The sequence below is a fragment of the Gymnogyps californianus genome, chromosome 3, assembly GCF_018139145.2.
Source record: "Gymnogyps californianus isolate 813 chromosome 3, ASM1813914v2, whole genome shotgun sequence".
In the NCBI taxonomy this organism is placed as follows: domain Eukaryota; kingdom Metazoa; phylum Chordata; class Aves; order Accipitriformes; family Cathartidae; genus Gymnogyps; species Gymnogyps californianus.
In genome coordinates this window covers 104,962,106-104,983,088 of record NC_059473.1, presented here as the reverse complement: position 1 = coordinate 104,983,088, position 20,983 = coordinate 104,962,106, and the positions used below count along the sequence as shown (strand labels likewise).

The following is a 20,983-nucleotide window of genomic DNA, read 5'->3' as shown; positions in this document are numbered from 1 at the left end:
AAAACACCACTAGGAACCTTGTGGCATTAGTTTCCATTTAAGAAAAATACAAGAGAATGTAATTCATGCCTTGGGTAGTTGAGAATACATGTGGGATGTAGGAAAAAAGCACGGTCTCTCCCTGACTACTTGGCTCACAGGACCTGCTGGAGTGTGTTGCAGCTTCCTTCTGACCTGCAGCATCTTGTTTTCCTTCCCAGGGAAACTGGGGATTTGACAGGGAGTCCTCGGGTCTCGTCTGAACAGGCAGTTGAGCTGCAGGAAGAGCACAGTTCCCCAGTGTAGACCTGCTCCAGACCGACTTACACTGTTTGTAACTCCTTCCAGACCACGGCAGGTCTATCCCAGTGAGCACTAGAAGTTAGCTGTGTTTTGCAGGTGCCACAGAGGAAGACAGGCTTTGGGATGCAGATCCAGGAATTACTGTGGGAAAAGGAGCGGAGGTGTTTGTCAGGGGAGCATGTGGGTCGGAAGCCGTGGCAGGAGTTTTTGAGGTAGCAGAAGAGATGGAGTTTATTTGCGGCAGGAAGCCATAGTGAATACGCAGGGATTTTTCAGCGCTGTGGGAAAGGAGAAAAAACATAATTCAGACTGTTCCTACTGTATGCCTACAAAAGGGAAAGACTTTGAGAAGCTGTTGTGACCTCCATGAAGTAAGTAATGTCTCCTACTTTGGGATGAGCATGCTGTCAGTGTTTTAGTGAGGAATAATAACAATAATAAAGATAATACAATATTATTATGACAGCAAATATCAGAAAAGTTTAATTTTAAATCATTGTTTATGGACACCTACATATTATACTATAATACTGATTTTCAAATTGTGTTTAATATTATATGCATCTTTTTTATTTATATTTACATTTGCAGTTTTTACATTTATTTTCAAGTTCTTTCTCTGTACTTTTGGTTGGTAAATAAGCTGTATGTGACCTCATTCAGCATCTTTTTTAAGAACTATTAAGATAGGAAAGTAAGCAATGTGATGTCTGAATATTCATTAGGTGTTCATTTGTCTTATTCTTTAGTAGTACTCAGGTAAAGAATGTAGAGGTAACTTTACATCCTGTAATGTTTTGAACTTGACTTTGAAATTAAATCTGTTTTTTGTTTTGTTTTATCATTTCCCCTCAGGATATGCTGAAGAACACTAATAAAGGACATCCTGACAGATTACCTCTACAGATGGCTCTTACAGAACTTGAAACACTGGCAGAGAAGTTAAATGAAAGGAAAAGGGATGCAGATCAGCGCTGTGAAATAAAACAAATAGCAAAAGCAATGAACGAACGTTATCTGAACAAGGTTAGGGAAGTAGGAATGTATGATGGAAGAGTTAGTTTCTGGGCCTTGAGCAATCTCTAAAACGGACACCAAAGAGATGCCTGCATTTTTTTCTGTGTAGCTCAACAACATGGGGTCATTCTAGTGGTAGGTGTGAGATGTGACCTGCCTCCAGGATGGAACAGGCTCGCTGGTTAAACCACTGTGTGCTGGAGTGGGCTACATGCTGAAGTAGCAGCAGCAGTATTGGTGTTCTGTGGCAGTGTAAGAAATAATGCTGTATAGTAAAGTCTCACGCACGTTTTCTGCATGGGAAAATTCAACTTTTAATTTATCCTAGAACTGAGGGATTACTCCTGTATAAAGGAAGGAACCAGTTCCTTATACTGCAGTGCTTCCAACTGTGGAGCAGTTCAAGATGTGCTATTGAATGTATCCAACATCTTCCTTGTTTTAAGGAACATCCCAGTCTATTTCATTCATGCGTTTGGATCATACAATAGAAATGTCTTTAAGGAGCTGTAGGAGGCATTCAGTAGGAAGGAAGGAACAATCTTCTTCATTTGAGTTTGTTAGTAGCTGTCTGTACTGTGGATATATGTGTGCTTGTCTTATTTGCATCATAAATGGCTTCTCCTTTCCCATGAGATGGGGCATAAATGCTTCAATTATTGCTTTTGTGAAGTTACAGATGATTATACTCTGGACTCATTCTGGGATGGAGTAATGGGGACATGGTGAAGGAGTGTAAGGAGTGGGGTTTTCTTGTGATGCATAAAAGCATAGTTTTTAGGAAGATAGTAGTCAACCAGAACACACTTGTTTTAAGTTATTTATCAGAAATGGGATACTGAATTTATTGTGATACTGGAACAGTATTTCCATTCTAAGTGCATTAGAAGAGGGATTCAGGCATTTTACTTTCTTTTCTAGTTCTCATACTCCTGCTTCTTGAAGCAGCTACTAATCATCTACAGATAGTTGAAGGAGCTCAAGACACAGAATGTGCTTTTTAAGAGGTGGTCAAGGTTTCCTTTTGTCAGTCAATATCAACTGTAAAATCTTGTATGTTATGCACTGGGAGGATGAATTGATACATACGTGGATAGTCACTCCAAATCACATAGGGCCCTGTGTGCCTTGTGGGTTAATATTTGCATATACAGTTTTGGAACTATGCCAGGCAGGGTGAAACAGGCAGTGAAGGAGGCGGGTGGATAGGAAACAAGGGAGTTACGGACCGTTCTGTTCTCTTGGCCACTACGGAGGTGTGTTTGACCTGTGAGGGACTGGTTCACACTTGCACACAGTGCTGATTCTCAGCCCTTGAAGGCAAACGGCAGGAGCAATTTACATGCCATGCATCTCTTGTACATATCATCTTCTCTGAGTCTGTGGCCACCTGCCAGCCGTGCTCCTCAGCTAGCTCTGTGAGCCCAGGTGGACGGAGCAGGCGGGAGCACTCTTCCTCCTCCCACCCTGACCTCCCCCTTTGGGACAGCTGGAACCATGAGTAGCGCTTAAATGGGCTGTGAAAGAAGGGATGAGGGAAGGAAACTACACAAATCATGGAAACAATCATTTTTTTTTGCTAGGGGACCTTTATCAGTGTGGAAGATTTTCAGAGCAATTATGTTCCATATTAAGACCGAAAACCCCTGCAGGCCATATTGGTGGCAGCAGAAGTTACTGTTTCTCTAAATGAAAAGCAAATTAGTAAAGAGGCTTAATTCACTTGGCAAATCCACCTGCAAACACTTGTACTAGGATGGCAAGTGATAACTTGTTGTATTTTCTTTTATTTTTTGCACTGGATGTTAGATGTACCATGTATAACATACAGTGTTGATTGTTTTTAAAATCTAGCTGCTGAGCAGTGGAAACAGGTACCTCGTACGGACTGATGATATGGTTGAGACGGTTTACAATGACAAAGGAGAAATTATCAAAACCAAAGAACGACGACTTTTCATGTTAAATGATGTGCTCATGTGTGCAACAGTAAATATTCGGTAAGACTTGATTCATATTTTTTAAATGATCATTCAAGCGTCAGCTGGAAAAAATGACACTGAAATTTTTTTTTATTGTTGTTTTTACTATGGTTAATGATTTCTAGGAGTAGTCATGATAAATGGATAACTAGCTTTGTTATAGTCCTCTAAATTGCCTGCTGATGTTTGGAAGTTCAGGAGTAAATTTGTGAGAAAGTTATATCAGTTGGAGATTACAGATAGAAATGCTCTGTAGTGTCTAGTTATTGCTGTCTGTTAGTGTTTAGTGGAGCACAGGCATGCCAAGGTGGGATTTTTTCCTCTTCTTCCTTAAATTCATACTGTCACACACACAAATCTATAACTTGACACAATTTGCAAATTTAAAAAAATCCAAAACACAAAGCTAATGCATGTAGCCAGAACAAACCTGGAACTCACCAACAAAGTTCCAGCTGGGGAAGGGTTTTTATCTCTGAGACCAGACATTGAAGGGTTAAAGCTGAGGTGCTTTGACGAAAGCATTTTTTCATAATGCTTTCTGTGTTTCCATTTGCTGTAATTATTACTGTTACTATACCTCTGTGTATGCCAAGGTCACACTCACATTCAAATGTTGCTTGTATCATAAATTGCTTTATGTGATGATACGTTCTGACAGAGAAAATGTGGACCATTAAAATCTTCCAAGAACAGCTTTTCTTAAGCATAATATGAGTTGATATCTTAGTTTATTACTGAAGTATGAATACAGTACATATTTTTGTAATTGTGTGAATGCTTGGTCTCATGTTAGTGAGTGAGAAGTGCCATGTAATGACTGCACTTCAGAAAATGAACAAGCTTATGTCAATTATCCTGTGATTCTTTTCCTTTACAAATTCTTCAGTTCCTTAGTAACACCTGGATATTTTCTTATGGTTGTTTGCAAGAAAATTGCTTTTAACTATCCATATTTTATCTTCTTCCATACCATCATTGTCTTGGATTTTCTGTATTTGTCCCTGAAGTGGCAGTGTGCAGTCTGTTTTCGTTTTCCATGTCAAAAGTTCATGATTATGCCAAGTCTCTGGGTTCCTTATTAAGTCAACAGTTCTGGTTATCACAGCAGTGTTGTTCCCGTGGGCATTAACTGGTTCTGAGCAACCTCCTTTGGGATGGTAATTGGGCATGCATGTGTCATGGGGGTTTGCTAACTCTGAAAAAGTTTAATTATGGTTTTCTCTAGCAGATAAGGTTTGCTTTCCAACCCACTTATTTATATAACAGTGGGTTTTTAGAATAGTTGAATGCACTTTTAACTTTATTCACTAGCCAAAAAAAAGGGTTTGTGACTTCCTTGGGATGTTCAGTTGCAGGTGGGTCCACTTGCAAGCTGTGTGTGTGGATTTAGGATTCCTCCATGATTTCATGAACCACTCTTAGATTTTTACTGCAGAAGGAACTACCTTTGTCATGCAAAATATAGTTAGGGATTGAAGGAAATCATCTGCCAGTTTTCACATGACACCTGTATCCAGTCCAGAAGTTTTTGTTCAAAATAAGTGTCCTGGTTTCGGCTGGAATAAAGTTAATTTTCTTCCTAGTAGCTGGTATAGTGCTTTGTTTTGGATTTAGGATGAAAATAATGTTGATAACACGCTGATGTTTTAGTTGTTGCTAAGCAGTGTTTATACTAAGTCAAGGACTTTTCAGCTTCTCATACTGCCCTGCCAGCAGAGGCTGGGAGTGCACAAGAAGCTGGGAGGGGACACAGCCAGGACAGCTGACCCAAACTGGCCAAAGGGATATTCCATACCATAGAACGTCATACCCAGTATATAAACTGGGGGGAGCTGGCTGAGTGACACCGCGGCTTGGGGATTGGGTGGGCATCGGCCAGCGGGTGGTGAGCAATTGTATGGTGCATCACTTGTTTTGTATGTTCTAGTAGTAGTAGTAGTCGTAGTATTTTCCCTTCCTTTTCTGTCCTATTAAACTGTCTTTATCTCAACCCACAAGTTATACTTTTTTTTCGATTCTCTCCCCCATCCCACTGCGGGGGGCAGTGAGCGAGCAGCTGTGTGGTGCTTAGTTGCTGGCTGGGGTTAAACCACAACAATAAGCATATGCTATAGAAAGTACCACTTGCCTGTTCGGCTCGCACAGGATGAGCTTTATTTCTCTTCATTTTAGCTGTATAGACGTTAGACATCTTACCTAAGCTAGGCTTCTGTTATTGCAGTGGTTTTCAAGGTGCATGCCTGCAGATTTACCCTGGAGCTGTAGGCTTCTTCAGAAGCTTTACAAGTACATGTAGCTGCACAGTATGTATCAGCTCACTTTTCTTAACCACCTTTTGTCCAGCCTTTACAGAAACAGTCAGATGTCCCAGGAGCCTGGGGACCATTGGTTCCAGACCTATTTTCGATAGCTGGCAAAAGGGATGTATTTCTACAGAGTACATGACCCTCAGAAGGTCCTTCTTCACATGTAGTCTAGATGACCGGCTCGAACCAGAGACCTAACTTTTAAGTAGCAGCAGTTGGACGGGGTGGATGCTATCCCTACTGACTGAACAGCTGTATCCTACCTAGTCTTGTTTTCTTTCTTCTGAACTAGATCAAGAGTTTATAAATACTTACTTAAGCTGTGGCACTTACATTTTTTGTTCATACTTGCCTCTTCATTGAAACAAAAGTATGACTGTGTTGTGAATAGGTAGCTGAACATCAGCATTGAGGTACTGTTCTCAATAAATGCATTTTGCTGATTTCTCCCAAGCATTTAACTTCTTTATTTCAGTCATGCTTTCTGTGAAGTAAACATTTTTTGTTCACTTTAACATCTCTTTTGTCCTTTATAATAAATGTTTGTTGTATATGCTTGAATGTGAATAATGGAATAAAGGAAGTAAAGGAAAAGCAGTATTAATGCCATTTCTATTCCAAGTGAGCTTCCTCAGTGTGGTCTTTCCTCTGAAATTCCTGTTATGATACACACTTCCTTTAGCAGCAGCTCATGTGGGATTACTCTCAGAAGCCACAGCAGTTGCAAAGGTCTGCTGTAAAGGCTGTGGGGCTCGGCAGAAATGTTACCTTGTGAGCCCTTGGGAGATTACGTTGCCCTTGCTGCTGCTGGTAGTCATTCAAAGGTCCCATCATCCATACTTCACTAAACATAGCAGTTACTTCTTTTGAGCACTGTTTCAAAAGAACTAGGAAAATATGGAGCCAAAGTATCATTCTAAGCGCTTGTATTAGGATGTCAAAATGCATGTTGATCTTAAAAGATGGTCATTTATGTTGTGTTATAGAAATGTAGGGACTGTTGTTGGCATTCCTGTGCTGTTTGTAAACAATATTATCTGCACCTGCATAGCTGCTCTTTGCACTCCAGGAAAGGTCAGTCACAAAAGTCAGCCTGAAGCATGTATTTGTTTCAAGTTGTGCATGGTACTCAGACTGATAAACAGCAGATTTTATAAGCTAAAATAATAAATAGGATACCATGAAACATAGTTGCTTGTCACAGCAATGATTTGTCCATCTTCCAGCTCTTCCTATGAAAGCAGTGGCACTGTGACAACTGGCCAGAGGTATTTATTGAAGTGGAGTGTACCGCTGGGACAAGTGGAAGTCATAGAGTATGGCAGCAGTGAGGGCCAAGGAGAGAACTGCAGGTTTCCACCCCAGCACTCTGCTGAAAATGTCATCATTAACTCTAAGCCAAGTAAGTGATGGGAGTTACTGACTTTTACAGACTTTTTTTGTTAAAATCCATATTTGAATTTCAATGGGCTACTGAAAACAAAGGAAAGTACTTTGTGCATGAAGACTTCTGTAACATGAACAGTAATACAACCTCTTTGGAAACTGAGAATCCATAAAGTGATAGCCAGTCTACTGCCTTGCAACATGAATTAGTTGTATTTGTCCTAGTTTAGAGTTTTATACATGAATGCATAAAGAGTTTTAAAGCACGAATGTGTGTGGGTGTGCAAAAAAGTTGTTTTGGTGTGGTGTGCCAGCTGTCCCATGGTAACTGGTCATGCGTATGTTCTTTATCCCATAGTTAAAGCAAGGAAGTTTCTCTCAATAAAAATGACGAGCCACGCTATTGCTGTGGAATAAAAGTCTGGACACAAGTGGTTACTGCAGGGTAGCAGTTACTTTTCTCAAGCCCATAGTATCTCACCCTTCAAACATAGTAACAAGTGCTTCAGAAAAAAACTTCAATTTTAATTTTAATGGATGTTTTTGAAACAATGTGCCAGTAAGTAATTTCCTCCTAGCCTCTCTCCAAAAATGACCTCAAGCTCTGAAGTTTGCAAGTTCTTTCTGTACTTGTTAATCCCTCCTACAAGCCTGCCAACTATCCTCAAGAGATGTATGAATTTCAAGAGTTTACTCGGTAGCTAGCCTTTCATATATAATGAGTTATTTTTATATCCTGTATTTTGCCTAAATATTGTATTTTTAAGTGCATTTAATATATCTAGATTATGATCCCTATTAATGGACTATAATTTACACAGATTTCAGTGCTAGCTCTGAGCATTATTTCACACTACATTTATTTAATATTGCACCCTTGGCCTCATGAATTTTCCCATAGTTGTGCTGTAAGGGGGCATAAGTGTTACACTTCAGAATGATCTGAGGTACAGCTGCAGCATTTAATACCCCCTGTATTCTCCAGGATGGTTATTGTCAGATCTTCTTGCTCCTCCCTTTGTAAATAGCCAGAGAAGATTTTTATAGGTACTTACGTCTCGATTTCAAGGATGACTTAATTCTTGTAACTCCTTTTAAGCATTAATGGGCTACTTAGACAATGAGATTAAAGCTCTTGCATGTCATTTACCAGCTGCTGTATGCATGACCCCAAGAGGAGTGTATATAAGGGAGCGTATTACTTAGAATTGAGGGTCCCTCTCACAGGTGAGCATGGGAGGAGCAGCTTGTTGAATATTCCTACTGCGACTTTGTGCAGCACCTTCACAGCCAATTAGACCAAATCCTTGCCTGTCAGCAAGATCAGATGGGGAAGTGGAGCATGAGGGGAGAAAGAAAAACTCTCACCCAAACAGTCCTGTAGAAACTACTTGAACCTCTTGGCTTTGAGGTTTCTCAGCTTTATGATGTTTGGTGACTGTCCTGGTTTCGGCTGGGACAGAGTTAACTCTCTTTTTAGTAGCTGGTACAGTGCTGTGTTTTGGATTTAGTGTGAGAATGATGTTGATAACACTCTGATGTTTTGGTTGTTGCTAAGTAGCGCTTATCTTAAGCCAAGGATTTTTCAGTTTCCCATGCTCTGCCAGCAAGCCGGTGTGCAAGAAGCTGGGAGGGAGCATAGCTGGGGCAGCTGACCTGAACTAGCCAAAGGGGTATTTCATACCGTGGAACATCATGCCCAGTATATAAACTGGGGGGGTTGGCCGGGAGGGCGGTATTGCGGCTCTGGCGTTGGTCAGCGGGTGGTGAGCAATTGCATTGTGCATCACTGTTTTGTTTTGGGTTTTTTTTTCCTTTTTTTCCCCCTCTTCTTTTTTTTGTTATATTCCTTTTCATTACTATTATTATTATTATATTTCATTATTACTATTGTTAGTATTATATTTTACTTTAGTTATTAAACTGTTCTTATCTCAACCCACGAGTTCTACCTTCTTTCCCGATTCTCCTCCCCATCCCACTGGGAGCAGGGCCGGGGGTGGGGAGCGAGGGAGCGTCTGCGTGGTGCTTGGCTGCTGACTGGGGTTAAACCACGACAGTGACAATATCACAAAAAAATGAAATTACTTTGTACATCATTTGTAGTCTCAACCTTCAGGTTAAATGTTACTGAATAGGTAAAAGATGAGCTGAAGTAATTGTTCTCTTGGTAAGCTCTGATCGTTGTATTAATTCAGTTGTCTTCTAATAAAAGGGATCAAAAGATAAGAATTAAAAAAGATATGAAGGATACTGGTTATACAAATGAATAAATCTTCCCTCAGCTTTAATTAAACATTTCTGCCAAATGATCCAACTAAATTGAATATAACCAATCATGAAAGAGGAAGAGCGTAGCCTTGCTATTTGCATGTGCTGCCCTGTCTGCGCTAGCTGTTACTCTGAATGCAGACTTGTCCGAATTGGCCTGTGTACACAAGTTTGAATACACACCTAATTGTGTTAGTTATTCTGTAGAGTTGCCCCCTTAGTTCCGGTCTTGGCTGCTAAAGATTACAGAAGCTCAGAAAATACAGCCTTCCTGCAGAGGGAAAGGACTGGTAAGACTTTGTGTAGTGGTCCGCTGTGGCTTGTTTATTTGCACCCACCAAGATGCTGCATTTTATAGTTGATGATGACACAATCTTTATCATGGTGGTATCGCGTCATTGGTGAGACTCTTGGGTATTTACCACAAATTGCAAAGCACTACCAGTAAAATATTGTCATTCTCTGCCTGAAACTGCATGACTTCACAGTCGTCATAAAGTTATGTTATGTTTCCCTCTGTTTTCAAAGTATACCAAGGAACTGCTGTGGTGAAATCCCAGTGGCCTCATAGTATGTGGTTTTAATAACATCTAATGATCAAGAACAATTGGGGGTGCTGCAGGCAAAATCCTGCTTCCGTGACGTAGAACCATGTCTCAGACCTTATTTTCAGCTCTCCTTTCCAGTTTGTGGGAACTGGAGAGATACAGAATAATGACGATTCTGTGTAAAAGCATTGAGTAGTAGGGGGGTCACCTCTTCCATTTCTGGAGGACTGAGTAAAGTTGGTTTGTATCTGCAGCGCACCAGGTTAAGTGCTTGACCCCTGTAAGGTTGGTATTCTCACATTACTGCTGTGATTGCAAGGATTCTTGATGGATTCTGGTTGTGTCCTTGTGAGGATTACTGGTTATTAGTTACATTTCTCTTAGCATGGCATTTTTTTCTCCACCAAAATCCTTTTTATGAGGGTGCAACTGTCATAAGCCTATCTCACTATTTATTATTGGCTAAGTGCAGTTGGTGCTTTCAGCTTTCTACGATGCTGCAAGAAAGGATAGTATAGTTTGAAGATGCAAACTTTACTTTGAGTGCTACAGAGAAATTAATAGCTGAATTTGAATTCATCTTGTACAGGCTGTAATATGCAACTGCTGAAAGGTTGAAAGATTTTATGAGTACATATAAATCAAGGGCATGCTTTAGTACTGTTCTAAGGTGGAAAGCAAGGGCTGCGTGAACTTGGTTTTCACTTGGCAAAATCATCAATTTGCAGTTTTCTACCCAGTTCTGCTTTGCATACCAGTCTTTTGTCTCTGAATTCTGGAGGAGAACATATTTAGGGGTTGTTAAGTTTGTGTCTGGTTTTTTTAAGCCCTTTGTCTTTTGGCAGGAGAAACTGTGTGGCCTGAGGGTGTGGGGGGGAAGGCAGGAAAATTTTCCTAGACTGTGTTTTGCTATGCTGCTCCTGTCCTTGATGTGCTTTTGCCTTATTCCTGTTGTTCTCCGCTAGCAGCAATATGAGTTCTGTTAGTTATGAACATGGAGAAGGATTGAAGTCTCAGCTGTTTGACAGAGTCCTTTATATGTATGGTTCTAATATTGTTTCCTAGTGGAGTGCAATTATAACTTGTGTTTGCTTCCTGTAACGATATTTAAAGCAGAAAACATTTCACATTCTCAGTCTTTCGAAAAAAGTAGCATGTTTATTGGATCGCGTTTCTCTGAGCAAATCAGGCAAAGTCCTGTTTCATGTATTGGAGTTAGTCTTCCTTGAAAGTCTGTGAGTATGAGTCTCTGACATCCCAACTGGATGGTTCCTGTGGAAGTAGTTATCTTAACTCTGTGCCAGAGGGGCCTGATGTGTTAATTTTCTTCTGTAGAACCATTTGCAGAAAGATGCAAGATAAAGTTTTTCCCTGGTAAATCCACGTACTGTTTCTGGTAGGCTATTGCTGTTCTCCTCTCCTTCCCAGCTGGGCCACGTGCAGAAGCATAGACACATTCATAGTACTGAAAAGTTGAATTAATACTGAATAGAGGAATATTTTCAGCATGAACAGGAAGTTGTATATTCTTGGTTTTGATTTACTTGTGCTGGAAGAATTGTGTTGTGTAATAGAGTTCAGTAAGAGGTATTTGCAGCGTGTTCTAGGTGGTTATGGGAGCATTTGATTTGATTCTATGGTAAGATATGAAAACTACTATAATGGTAGGTGAGGTTGCTAAGTGGAAGGCCCTTTAGAAGGGCCTGTTGCAATAGGACAAGGGGTAGTATTTTTAAACTGAAAGACGGTAGATTCACACTAGATACAAGGAAGAAGTTTTTTACAATGAGGGTGGTGAAACACTGGAACAGGTTGCCCAGAGAGGTGGTAGATGGCCCATCCCTGGAAATGTTCAAGGTCCGGTTGGACGGGGCTCTGAGCAACCTGATCTAGTTGAAGATGTTCCTGCTTATTGCAGGGGGGTTGGACTAGATGACCTTTAAAGATCCCTTCCAACCCAAACTATTCTATGATTCTATGAAACAAGAATTGTGATTCGAGACCCAAAAAGAACTCAGCAAAAGTATTATGTAATATGGGGATGACCCTAGGTTATAAATGGTTGAAAAGCTCAAAAGGAGACACTTTCCTTAATTACACATCTTCCTTATGTACTGTTAACTAGTGAATTCTGTTCTTCCACACGTTTGTGTTGATACATGCATTGATTTCACCTACTCTGTCTGTTTGTGAACTACTGAAAGTAATGGATTCAGCATTCACATCTGGGACATTGGTTTGGTTTGGTTTTCCTTTCTTTTTCTTCTTTTGTTTTTTTCCAAGATAGCTATAGGTAACCTGTTTATTATGGACACAGGGAAATGAACATCAAGTTTAAGGGCTCCTGAATTTTAGTATATGCTCTGTCACGGGTTTGCTTGTATGTTTGTGGGTGAGTCTTGCTACTTCTGTACCTCAGTTTCCTCACCTATAAAATATGCTGTGCTCTGGGTAGGAACCCTAGACACTCAAAGGACCTCAGACATCTAATGAGTCCAGAGGGAGTGTAATGGAGGCTACAGATCACTTAAACATGACCACAGGTAAATTGGTATCTTTGATAATCATGTTATCTCACAGAGGAATTAAAAGAGCAATCAGTGACTATTCAATTACTAGGTTACTGCTGACTTATTTTTTTGTGAATTCTCTGTCTTTATTTGTTATTTTAGATGCTGTAAGCAATTAACATATGTGTTCTGATGTCTTTTTTGCTAATACATGCTGCTTCATCCTGAATGATCTTTAGTAGTTGAAAGGATTTATCTGCTGGCCATTTCCTTGGTTTTTGGTTTATTAGAGATTTTTTGTTGTTGTTGGCTTTTGAGGAAGTTTACTGCATAGCTGTATCTTAGTGAATGATACTCGCTCAGTCAAAACGAGTGAGAAGTTGAATTGAATTTATGGAAAGAGGGCACCAAGAAAGTTAAATGCTATCTGTACTCTTCTGATAAAAAAGAGGATGGGTGAAAGAGCAATGAATACAACTTGGTTTTTAATGTGTCATATTAATATGACATATTTTAAATATGCCTTCCAAAAATATAAAAAGTATAGTGAAAGGCAAATTTGTAACTTCTTATCAAAATGTACTGTATTCCCCTCTAGAAGAATCAGAAGTCAACCTTCACTTGCAAGTCATCCACCTATACGTAAAATCACTGAAAATACATGTGTTTCACTTCCCTTTAAGTGGGAATATAGGAGCAAAAGTCAAATATACTGGCCAGAGTTTCAGTTTCTCAAACTCCTGGCGCGTGTTATTATGAGTTTGCAGCACTTTATGCAAACTGTTGATCGGTCGTGGAATGCAGTTTCTGTGCCAAGACGAATGCCTGTTTGGTGCCATAGCGACCACCCCGAGTTGTCTGTTCTCTGGTTCCCAAGAACGAAAAGAGTGAGCTGTAAAAGTTTTTGACAGCGATTTTATTTAAGAAAACCAGACTACAGAGACTCTGTAAAAGCAAAGGGAGAGAGCTAAGCATTCTGCCATTTCTGGGTGGGAAACCAGTGCCCGTCAGCAGTGTTCTGCTGCTGATCATATTGATGAGGAGCCGTACACGGCATAGCCTATTACTTAGGCAAAGAACCATTTAATTTGAGCCATATGGTTAAAGGCTGAAAGAGAAAATGAACAAGACCCATCTGTACTATATAGCATGCAGTGATGAGCATAGGAGATAACAGTAAAATGAAAAAACAGGTTAGCGCGTTTCTGTCTATGGCTGCGTTTTAGTGTTATTTTTTGTTTCACAGGTTTACAGTTCGTAACTGAGATCAAACCTCAGCACTGCTGAACCATGGCTTCTCTCCTTTCCTGGTCAGACTTCCAGGGATACATTTGTATTCCGTTTCCACTGGCCTGTAGTTTTGATCTCTGTGGGTTTTGTTTACTGTCAAATGTAGTAGTGACACAATGCTGAAGTGCAGGCATGATTCCTCTCTTCTGAGTTTCCTTCTGCCTGATGCAGTCACTTCGTGTAGGTCTCCGAGTGTTGACAGGGAAACAGGTAGGGATGTTTGATGGGCTACAGTGTGCACTTGTGTTTCTGTCAATGTCTCACCCAGTGGAAGGCCAGCTCTTCTCAAAAACAAAGATAGCGCTGCTGTGATAGGTACTGCCATTAAAGCTGGGTTTTTTGCTCATTTGTCTAATGAGAAATATAGAATTGGGGAAGGAAAAAAAAAAGTCAGCTTTAGCATCACTTTAGGGCTGGACAGTCATAATACAATGTCCAGAGTAAGCAAGACTAAATATTGAGTGGCGTATCAACTCTCGCCTTGGTGGTAAGATTTTAAAAAGGATGATATGGCATGAATTGCCAGTTGAACTAACTTTCATCTCTGTGAAATATGTGTAGAGTAATAATGTAAATCTTTATTTTAAAACTATTGAAAATAATCCTGTATACTAAAGGAGATGTAATATGTTCATAAATGTAAACTATCATTGATATATATGAACAAAAGACCAGCGATTTTAAATAAATCTAACTCCAAACAGCCTGTTCAGCTGAGCAAACCAGGTGACATAAAATAGTTCACTTGTTAAGTGGATATATGTTTCTAGCTTGTGGATTAGGTGTAGAATAAATTAGGTCTTACATGTTTCTCTCACCCACTTAGGATGAGATTCTTCTCTTTGCCTTTCGTATTTGTTATAGTGTTTATAGGGCTTGACATTCACCTCCTATAAACCTTTTTCTGTGTTGCCAGGGGTCTCGTCCACGTCTTGACACAGAGTAGTAAAATGAGTAGAAACCTAGCTATAAGCAAGTGAGTATGAAAGAGGGAGGTAAGCTCCTCACAGTACAATTTCCACAGGAGTTGTTATAGATAGTCTGGTGGGAACTCCAGTGTAAACCTCTGGCAGTTTGGCCAGTTTACAATCACCTGCAGACCTGTACTGAGATCCCTGCAGTACTTTCATCATTTAAACCCCTTCACACGTGTACTTTCACTGCCTGTTGATGTCAGTGTTTATCTTCTCGCATCCAGTTCCTCTCTTGCCCTTTGTGCCCGCACACGGCAGAGGTCCTGTGCGGCCCCTCTCCCTCCTTAGGAGGGCAGGGGCTTCCAGGTCCATGCTGCCCTCAGCCTTCCCCTTCAGGACCTCTGAGAGGAAAGGGCCATGGCACCTCTTTTCTTTCACTCTAAAGTCTCTTTGCTTCCAGAATTTTCCTTCCTCGTGGGAACAGAGCCAGGAACTGGAGTTCCTCTGATCTGTGCCTGCAGTCAGTACGTGGTCCAGGAAGACACCTGACCATTGTCCTGGCTAGCGTGATATTCAGGAGCCAGGCTGTGGGGTCCACGCTTGTCAGTGTATCGGGGCTCCAGTGTTTCTCCCTCCTGTTCTCTACTGCTTTTGCTTCCTTCCTCATCTCTGGCACAGCGCAGCTGCTTCTGTCAGCAGGAAAAATATTTATGGCGTTTTATTTCTGAAATTCCCTGCGTGGTCAGGATTAGCTGGAGTTTAATATAATCCTGAAGCCATGCTCTCAGTGTATGAGCTACTCATACTTCTCACTATCTCAAGAGGCTTTGCGTTTCCTTGGTGTTCTTGCATGATTTTACTCACAAATGGTACAGCACTGTGAATTTAATACCTTACTCAGTATTTGCAGTTGCAAGCTGTTGATTCTATCTTCACATTGCTGAAGCTGTGTGAATAAGCAGTTTTGTGGTTGGACTGTAGTTTTTGTGCAACCTCTTTCTTTGGTGTTCAGATCTGATACGATGAGCATATAGCGAGACAGGTCTCAGCATTCATTTAATTACCAGCTGAGAGCAAGGTATTAACAGCTGACAGGGGGGTGAAGCATGTTAAAAATACTTTGTCAGAGTTGAGACTTGGGAGGTTTGTTTCCCAGCTCTGCTCTATGTGTACTGGGTGGCATGTGGTATTTGGTTCTTTGTCTGTGATTAGGACTTGAAGAACTCCTCTGTCTTGCATGGCAGTGAGAATAAATACATTAAAGAGTTTTAGAGGCTCAGATTATCAGATTCAATAATTAAGCTCATAAACATTACCTTTAGGTGCTTACATGATTAAAGTATGATTAGACTGAATAATGTCATTTCATGTTTATGATAATACTCTTCATGTTGGTTGATGATGATGATAGGTCCTGACTGTATTAGTAATTAGGCTTGCTTACACCACGTCTGAATTTAATAGTTTATGTTCTAGTAATCTCAGGGGTTTATCGCTTATCACTTAGTACTATGTATGTGTTTGTGCTGCTTCTTTCTGCACTAGGTTGCTAAACCTAATTTAGGGTTATGCTGTAAAGCTACGTGTGAGTAGCTGCTCAGCTTTTCATTGATGGCTGCCAACTAAGCTCTTGTTTTCTGTGATCATTCCTGACTTTCCATTTGCTTCAGTTTCCAAACCTGGAGACTGATACCACTCTCTAAATATTTGTGTAGTTTGGACCTGAGAGTGTGATATAATCTCAGGTGAGCTACAGTTGAGCTATGGTGGCTCAGATTTTTCAGGAGCATGCAACTGTGGAGATCATGAGTTGGATTTGGTGTGAAAGAACAAACAGAGGTAAGGCAGAAAGTCTGCTTTTCTCTTATGAACTTTAAATTTACCTGTGGGCTTATTTAGGTCTTAAACCAGGATTTTGGATTCACAAGACTACTTTTTATTTTTTGAAATTCCAATTGGCTATTAAAATGCTCTCATAAAGGAGAAATGAGAAAACATAACCCACCCACATGCTTCTTTGAGGTGTCTATGGAAACAGGAGCAGCATGAGTGAGCAAGTGGAAAGACACAAATAGGAGGAGGGTGGTGCTGGGGGAGCTGTCAAGGGCTTTGCTTACATAACACAGCATGAAGGAAGCTTGTAGTTCAGCATCTAAAAATAAAATCTCATCTGCTTTGTCACTGGCTTTAACACTCATACAGAATTTCCAGGCAGAAGGGATCAGAGGTATGGAGGCGTCTCTCTTGTGTATAGCTGGTGCTTGGATTTGTCAAGTTCTGTGCAAGAGAAGGTTTCAGCGCAGCAGGGGATCCTCATCACTGGCCTTCCAGCGAAAGCTAGGTATTCTGGTGCAAACGGTTTTCTAAAGGGAAAGGGAATAATACTCAACAATGGTCATCAGTATAAACTGCTAAATGAATGACAATTTTCCTGGTATTCACAATATTCATCATCTTTTCGCTAGCTCTGTTTATCCGTTGCTTAAGTAGATCGCTTGTCTATGAAAATGACACATAAAGGTCTCCTTTTCTACTTGGACTGAGAAAATTAATTCTACTAGACCTCCTCAGGGAGAATGTTTTTCCTCTATTTGACAAGTTCTCTTCCCCAGAGCAATTGTAAGGCGTTTGTCCCGTCTGTTTTGCATACCAGTGTATCTGTAGGAGCAGGATCCAGTACCAAGTATAGGGGAAGAATTCCTCAACTGCAGTAATTGAATCTTGGGCCTTATTAATGGTTTCTGGTTTTCCTTCTTTAAATTAATTATCAAGATCCTCACAGAACAGGAAACTATTTTACTTCAGGTATGACATTGTCTCTCAAACAGTCTCCATTCTTGTCCTTCCTAAAGGTGGGCATCTTAAACTGAGCAGTGAGATGCTGTCACCTTATTATTACTCAATATAAAAATCAGTGAAACATTTCCAGGACAATCAAAGTCACATTTAAAACAAAACAGTTGAACAGTTCTGACTGCACTTAAGTAGTTTTAAATATATTACTGCTACATCATCATAGTTTAACCTAAACATGTTAACAATCACATGAAATCTGTCCAGATTATTATGAATTGATCAAGAATTCATCTGGTATCATGATGCTTTGCTTTCCAGAACACTGTACAAGCTTCTCAGGTTTAAATGTAGACTTAAATGTTGCGGAAGGGGCCTATTTTTTTTTTTATTATTTGTTCTGAGTGCGTAATTCTATACAAGTACCAGTTTGTTATGCCTTCCTCAGACAGAGCAACTTTTAAAGTTACCTCCCACATATATAACTTCTCCCCCTATCCCAGGTGATATTTATGCTCAAGATGAGGATTGAATCTCTTCCAGATTTCTTCCCTTCATAACACTTGACGATTCAGTATGCTGCCTGGATGCACACAGATGGCTCAGTGGGAGGAAGCAATACAAATGTGCTCAGCCTCGAAGACTAGATTGCAAATGGCAAGTCAAATTTGAGATCTACCAGCCTTTCAGAGTAGTCTTCAAATCTGGCATGTTCTTCAAGCATATCATTAATTTCACGTTACCCCTCAATAATGCTGGAACTATAGTCAGGAACATAGCCTTTCTCAGTTCTGGTTGTGGTTTTCACATGTGAGCATTCGTGAGCTTCTATTTCATGTAACACCTAGTCTGAGTTCAGGCTCTGCGTCTCTCAGAAGCAAAGTAATCTTTCTAAGGACCTTGAATTTCCATGACGGATCGGGTCTGACTTCATGTCACTGTGGCTTTTTCCAAGGCAATTTATATTGATCTGTTGTGATTTTGAACCATGTGGGGAAAAAGTCATTACTATAATCATACTGAAGGCAGATCTTGTCAAGATTAGTTACTTTGCAGTAAAAGAGATACCCAGGAGTGTATCTGTTAACAGTCTTTGGCTTTAACATGATATTCAGTACAGAAATGTTTGCAAGAATATTTGCAATATTGAGAGTATGCTGATGAGGCTTTTATTTTATTTGCATGCCATTTGGATTTAAGTAATAATATTACTTGAAAAAATCCTCTGAAATGGGAATAAACAGGAGTTTAGTATGGGAAGGGACCACCTGAGCCATTGTGTTTGCACACCCAGGAGTAGATGTTTAAATTACGGGTGACTGCATCTACTCTAGGCATTGTGACACTTTCTTTTTCCCCTTTAGTAGCATAAATCTGCGATAAATTAGTAATTCACAAGTGAGAATCAGAGCACACAGCAAAAGCTACTGGAAAATGTGTACAAGTAACAAATCACCACGGTAAATAAATGTGTCCCGTAGTAGTTGTTTGAAAGGAAGAATAGGGTGTGATCAGTTCAGGATTACAATATCCAATATGCTTGTGGTGCCCATGAGAATTGAAAATTTAGAGGAACCGGATAGACAGCGATCCCAAGGGAGCAGCTGCTCTGCCAGCGCCCATTAAAGCAGCTGCTGCTGTGCTGGCTGTGCAGGGAAAGAGCTGCAGCTGCTGGCTGTGCTCCCTAGCAAAGCAGCCTGCTGCCAGAGGTAGGAATTCTCCCCCTCTGCCCACAGCCAAGCACTAGCACACAGACACTTCTCTTGCATGTGTATATTTATGCACAACGTTCCAAATGCTAATTTTGCCCGAGCCAAGTTAAACTGAGTTTGACCACACCCAGGGAGTTTCCTGCAGGCTTTGAAAATGCCTGGATGTAAATGGGCTAAAATTGTTTCTGTTTCAGTTACAAGAATTACTTCAAACCAGGCAAAACTGGTGAATTTAAAGCTGTGGTGCTGAGAGTAACACTGGGAAATGAGCAGGTAAAGTAAGTGTTTAGTATTCTACTCAAATATATCTCAGCTAAGGAGCAATTGTTATAAAAAGCAGAATCTTCCCACCCCAATTTTACATAGCAGCAAAAATCAATTTAAACTTTAACCTCCTTTCCTCCCTCTAAAGCAAGTGGCAGTTTTGTTTTCTTTTTAACCTTGAATATGTTTCATAATAATGCTGGGCAAGCAATTAGGTATTTTGCATGAATTACTGGTTTTTGGCAGTAAACTTGCCTGTTGCAGGGAGGCACAAATTCCGTCTGGTAAAATCTTAGCAACAAAAGAGTTGATGAAAAAAATTCCTGCTAACTTACATGTGGCCAGGATTTCACCCTTGATCTGTAGGTGGAATGCAAAAAACCGTTGCCTCTGAAGCCACGTATGTGGTTATCGGTTACAGCACACTGCCTGCTTTCCTGCCCAGGCACACCATCCTCTGTAACACATAGGATGTGCAAAGCTGGGGAGAACCTTCTCTAAACTCATGGATGGTTTTTTTCACATTGGAAAAATCAGTTGTTTTGGAGCTTGATAATGAGCAAGAGTGGCTTAGAAATGGGAAGGAAATGGCTTTATCATTTGTTAAACATTTCAAAGTACAGAAAGAAACCAACCACGTATCTGCTTTGGAGTGAAGCCAAGAGTTTTTCAGTGCTTTCTATGGAAAAAAGAAAGAGTGAACACCCACCTAAAAATAGCCAGCAATTGGATGGTCAGGGAACATGTGTGGGCTGAAGCAGCCCGTTGTTGGCTGTGAACTGAGAAACATGTCTGATGAACAGACTAGTGTGCCTCCCCACCTCCTTCACCCAGGAAAAACCCTCTGTCAGACAATTCTCAGCCAGATAAACTGGTAGTCAACATTTTGTTAACCACCGAGAAGCTAATTGTATTTTAAAAGACATTGTGAGTAACACTTACAGGACCCAGTTCAGAGATGAAGTTGCTATAACTTGTAATTCGTTATCCAGATACAAACCAAGTGGTCAGTTCTCAGAGAACTCTCTTCTGATGTGTCCATCATTGCTGATCTCTGAAGCCCAGTTATTTTTCTGTGTTCCAGTTTGTGCCCACTAGACCTCCATGGAAGAACTATATTAGCCGTGGCTATTGATCTAGTCCTTGATTGACTATTAAAATTTCTTCTTAATTTGGCCATTTGTCTTTTCTAGAACATCAGAGGATGGAAGCAGGCTCTCTTTAATTATTTATTGATTTGCTTTTTGGCTTTCTTTCCTGTGCTAAGAACGTGGTCTTTAATGGATGAGCCTAAAATGACTTCCGTTTGGTTTTTCGGTGTGACAGAATTTCAGATGCCAAGTTAGTTTATTTGCTTTGACACTCTTACTGCATCCTTTTTATCTTGACTTATTAAAAGCTTATAAAATGTGCATGGTGCAGACAAAAGAGACTCAGGTGACAATTACTGAATGAAATTCAAGATTTCTGCCTTATTCCCAAGGCTGGAACAAGGATATTTGTAAAAGCATTTGAAGCTCCAGGAAGAGGATTGTAGAGGACAGCTCTTTTCAGGCATGGTGGATGTATATACTGCACAGGGCAGTAGTTAAGTAGTTAAAGCTTTCTTTATGGCCTCAGTTGAAGACTGTGGCATAAAGTCCTGCAGCATCTAAGAGTTGCCTGAATGCTTGCTGTTATATGTTGCAGGTTAGCGTCCATTCTC

General features: G+C 40.3%; 1 protein-coding gene across 5 annotated transcripts in view; it reads left to right on the top strand.

Moving 5' to 3' along the window:
* ARHGEF10 (Rho guanine nucleotide exchange factor 10) overlaps positions 1 to 20,983 on the top strand; it is a 114,736-nt gene that overhangs the window by 51,424 nt on the left and 42,329 nt on the right. For all 5 annotated transcript variants that reach the window (XM_050893456.1, XM_050893454.1, XM_050893457.1 and 2 more), the window contains 3 exons: positions 1,138 to 1,308; positions 3,154 to 3,299; positions 6,817 to 6,992. In XM_050893456.1, coding sequence (XP_050749413.1) covers positions 1,138 to 1,308; positions 3,154 to 3,299; positions 6,817 to 6,992 — 493 coding nt within the window. The remainder of the gene's footprint in view (positions 1 to 1,137; positions 1,309 to 3,153; positions 3,300 to 6,816; positions 6,993 to 20,983) is intronic.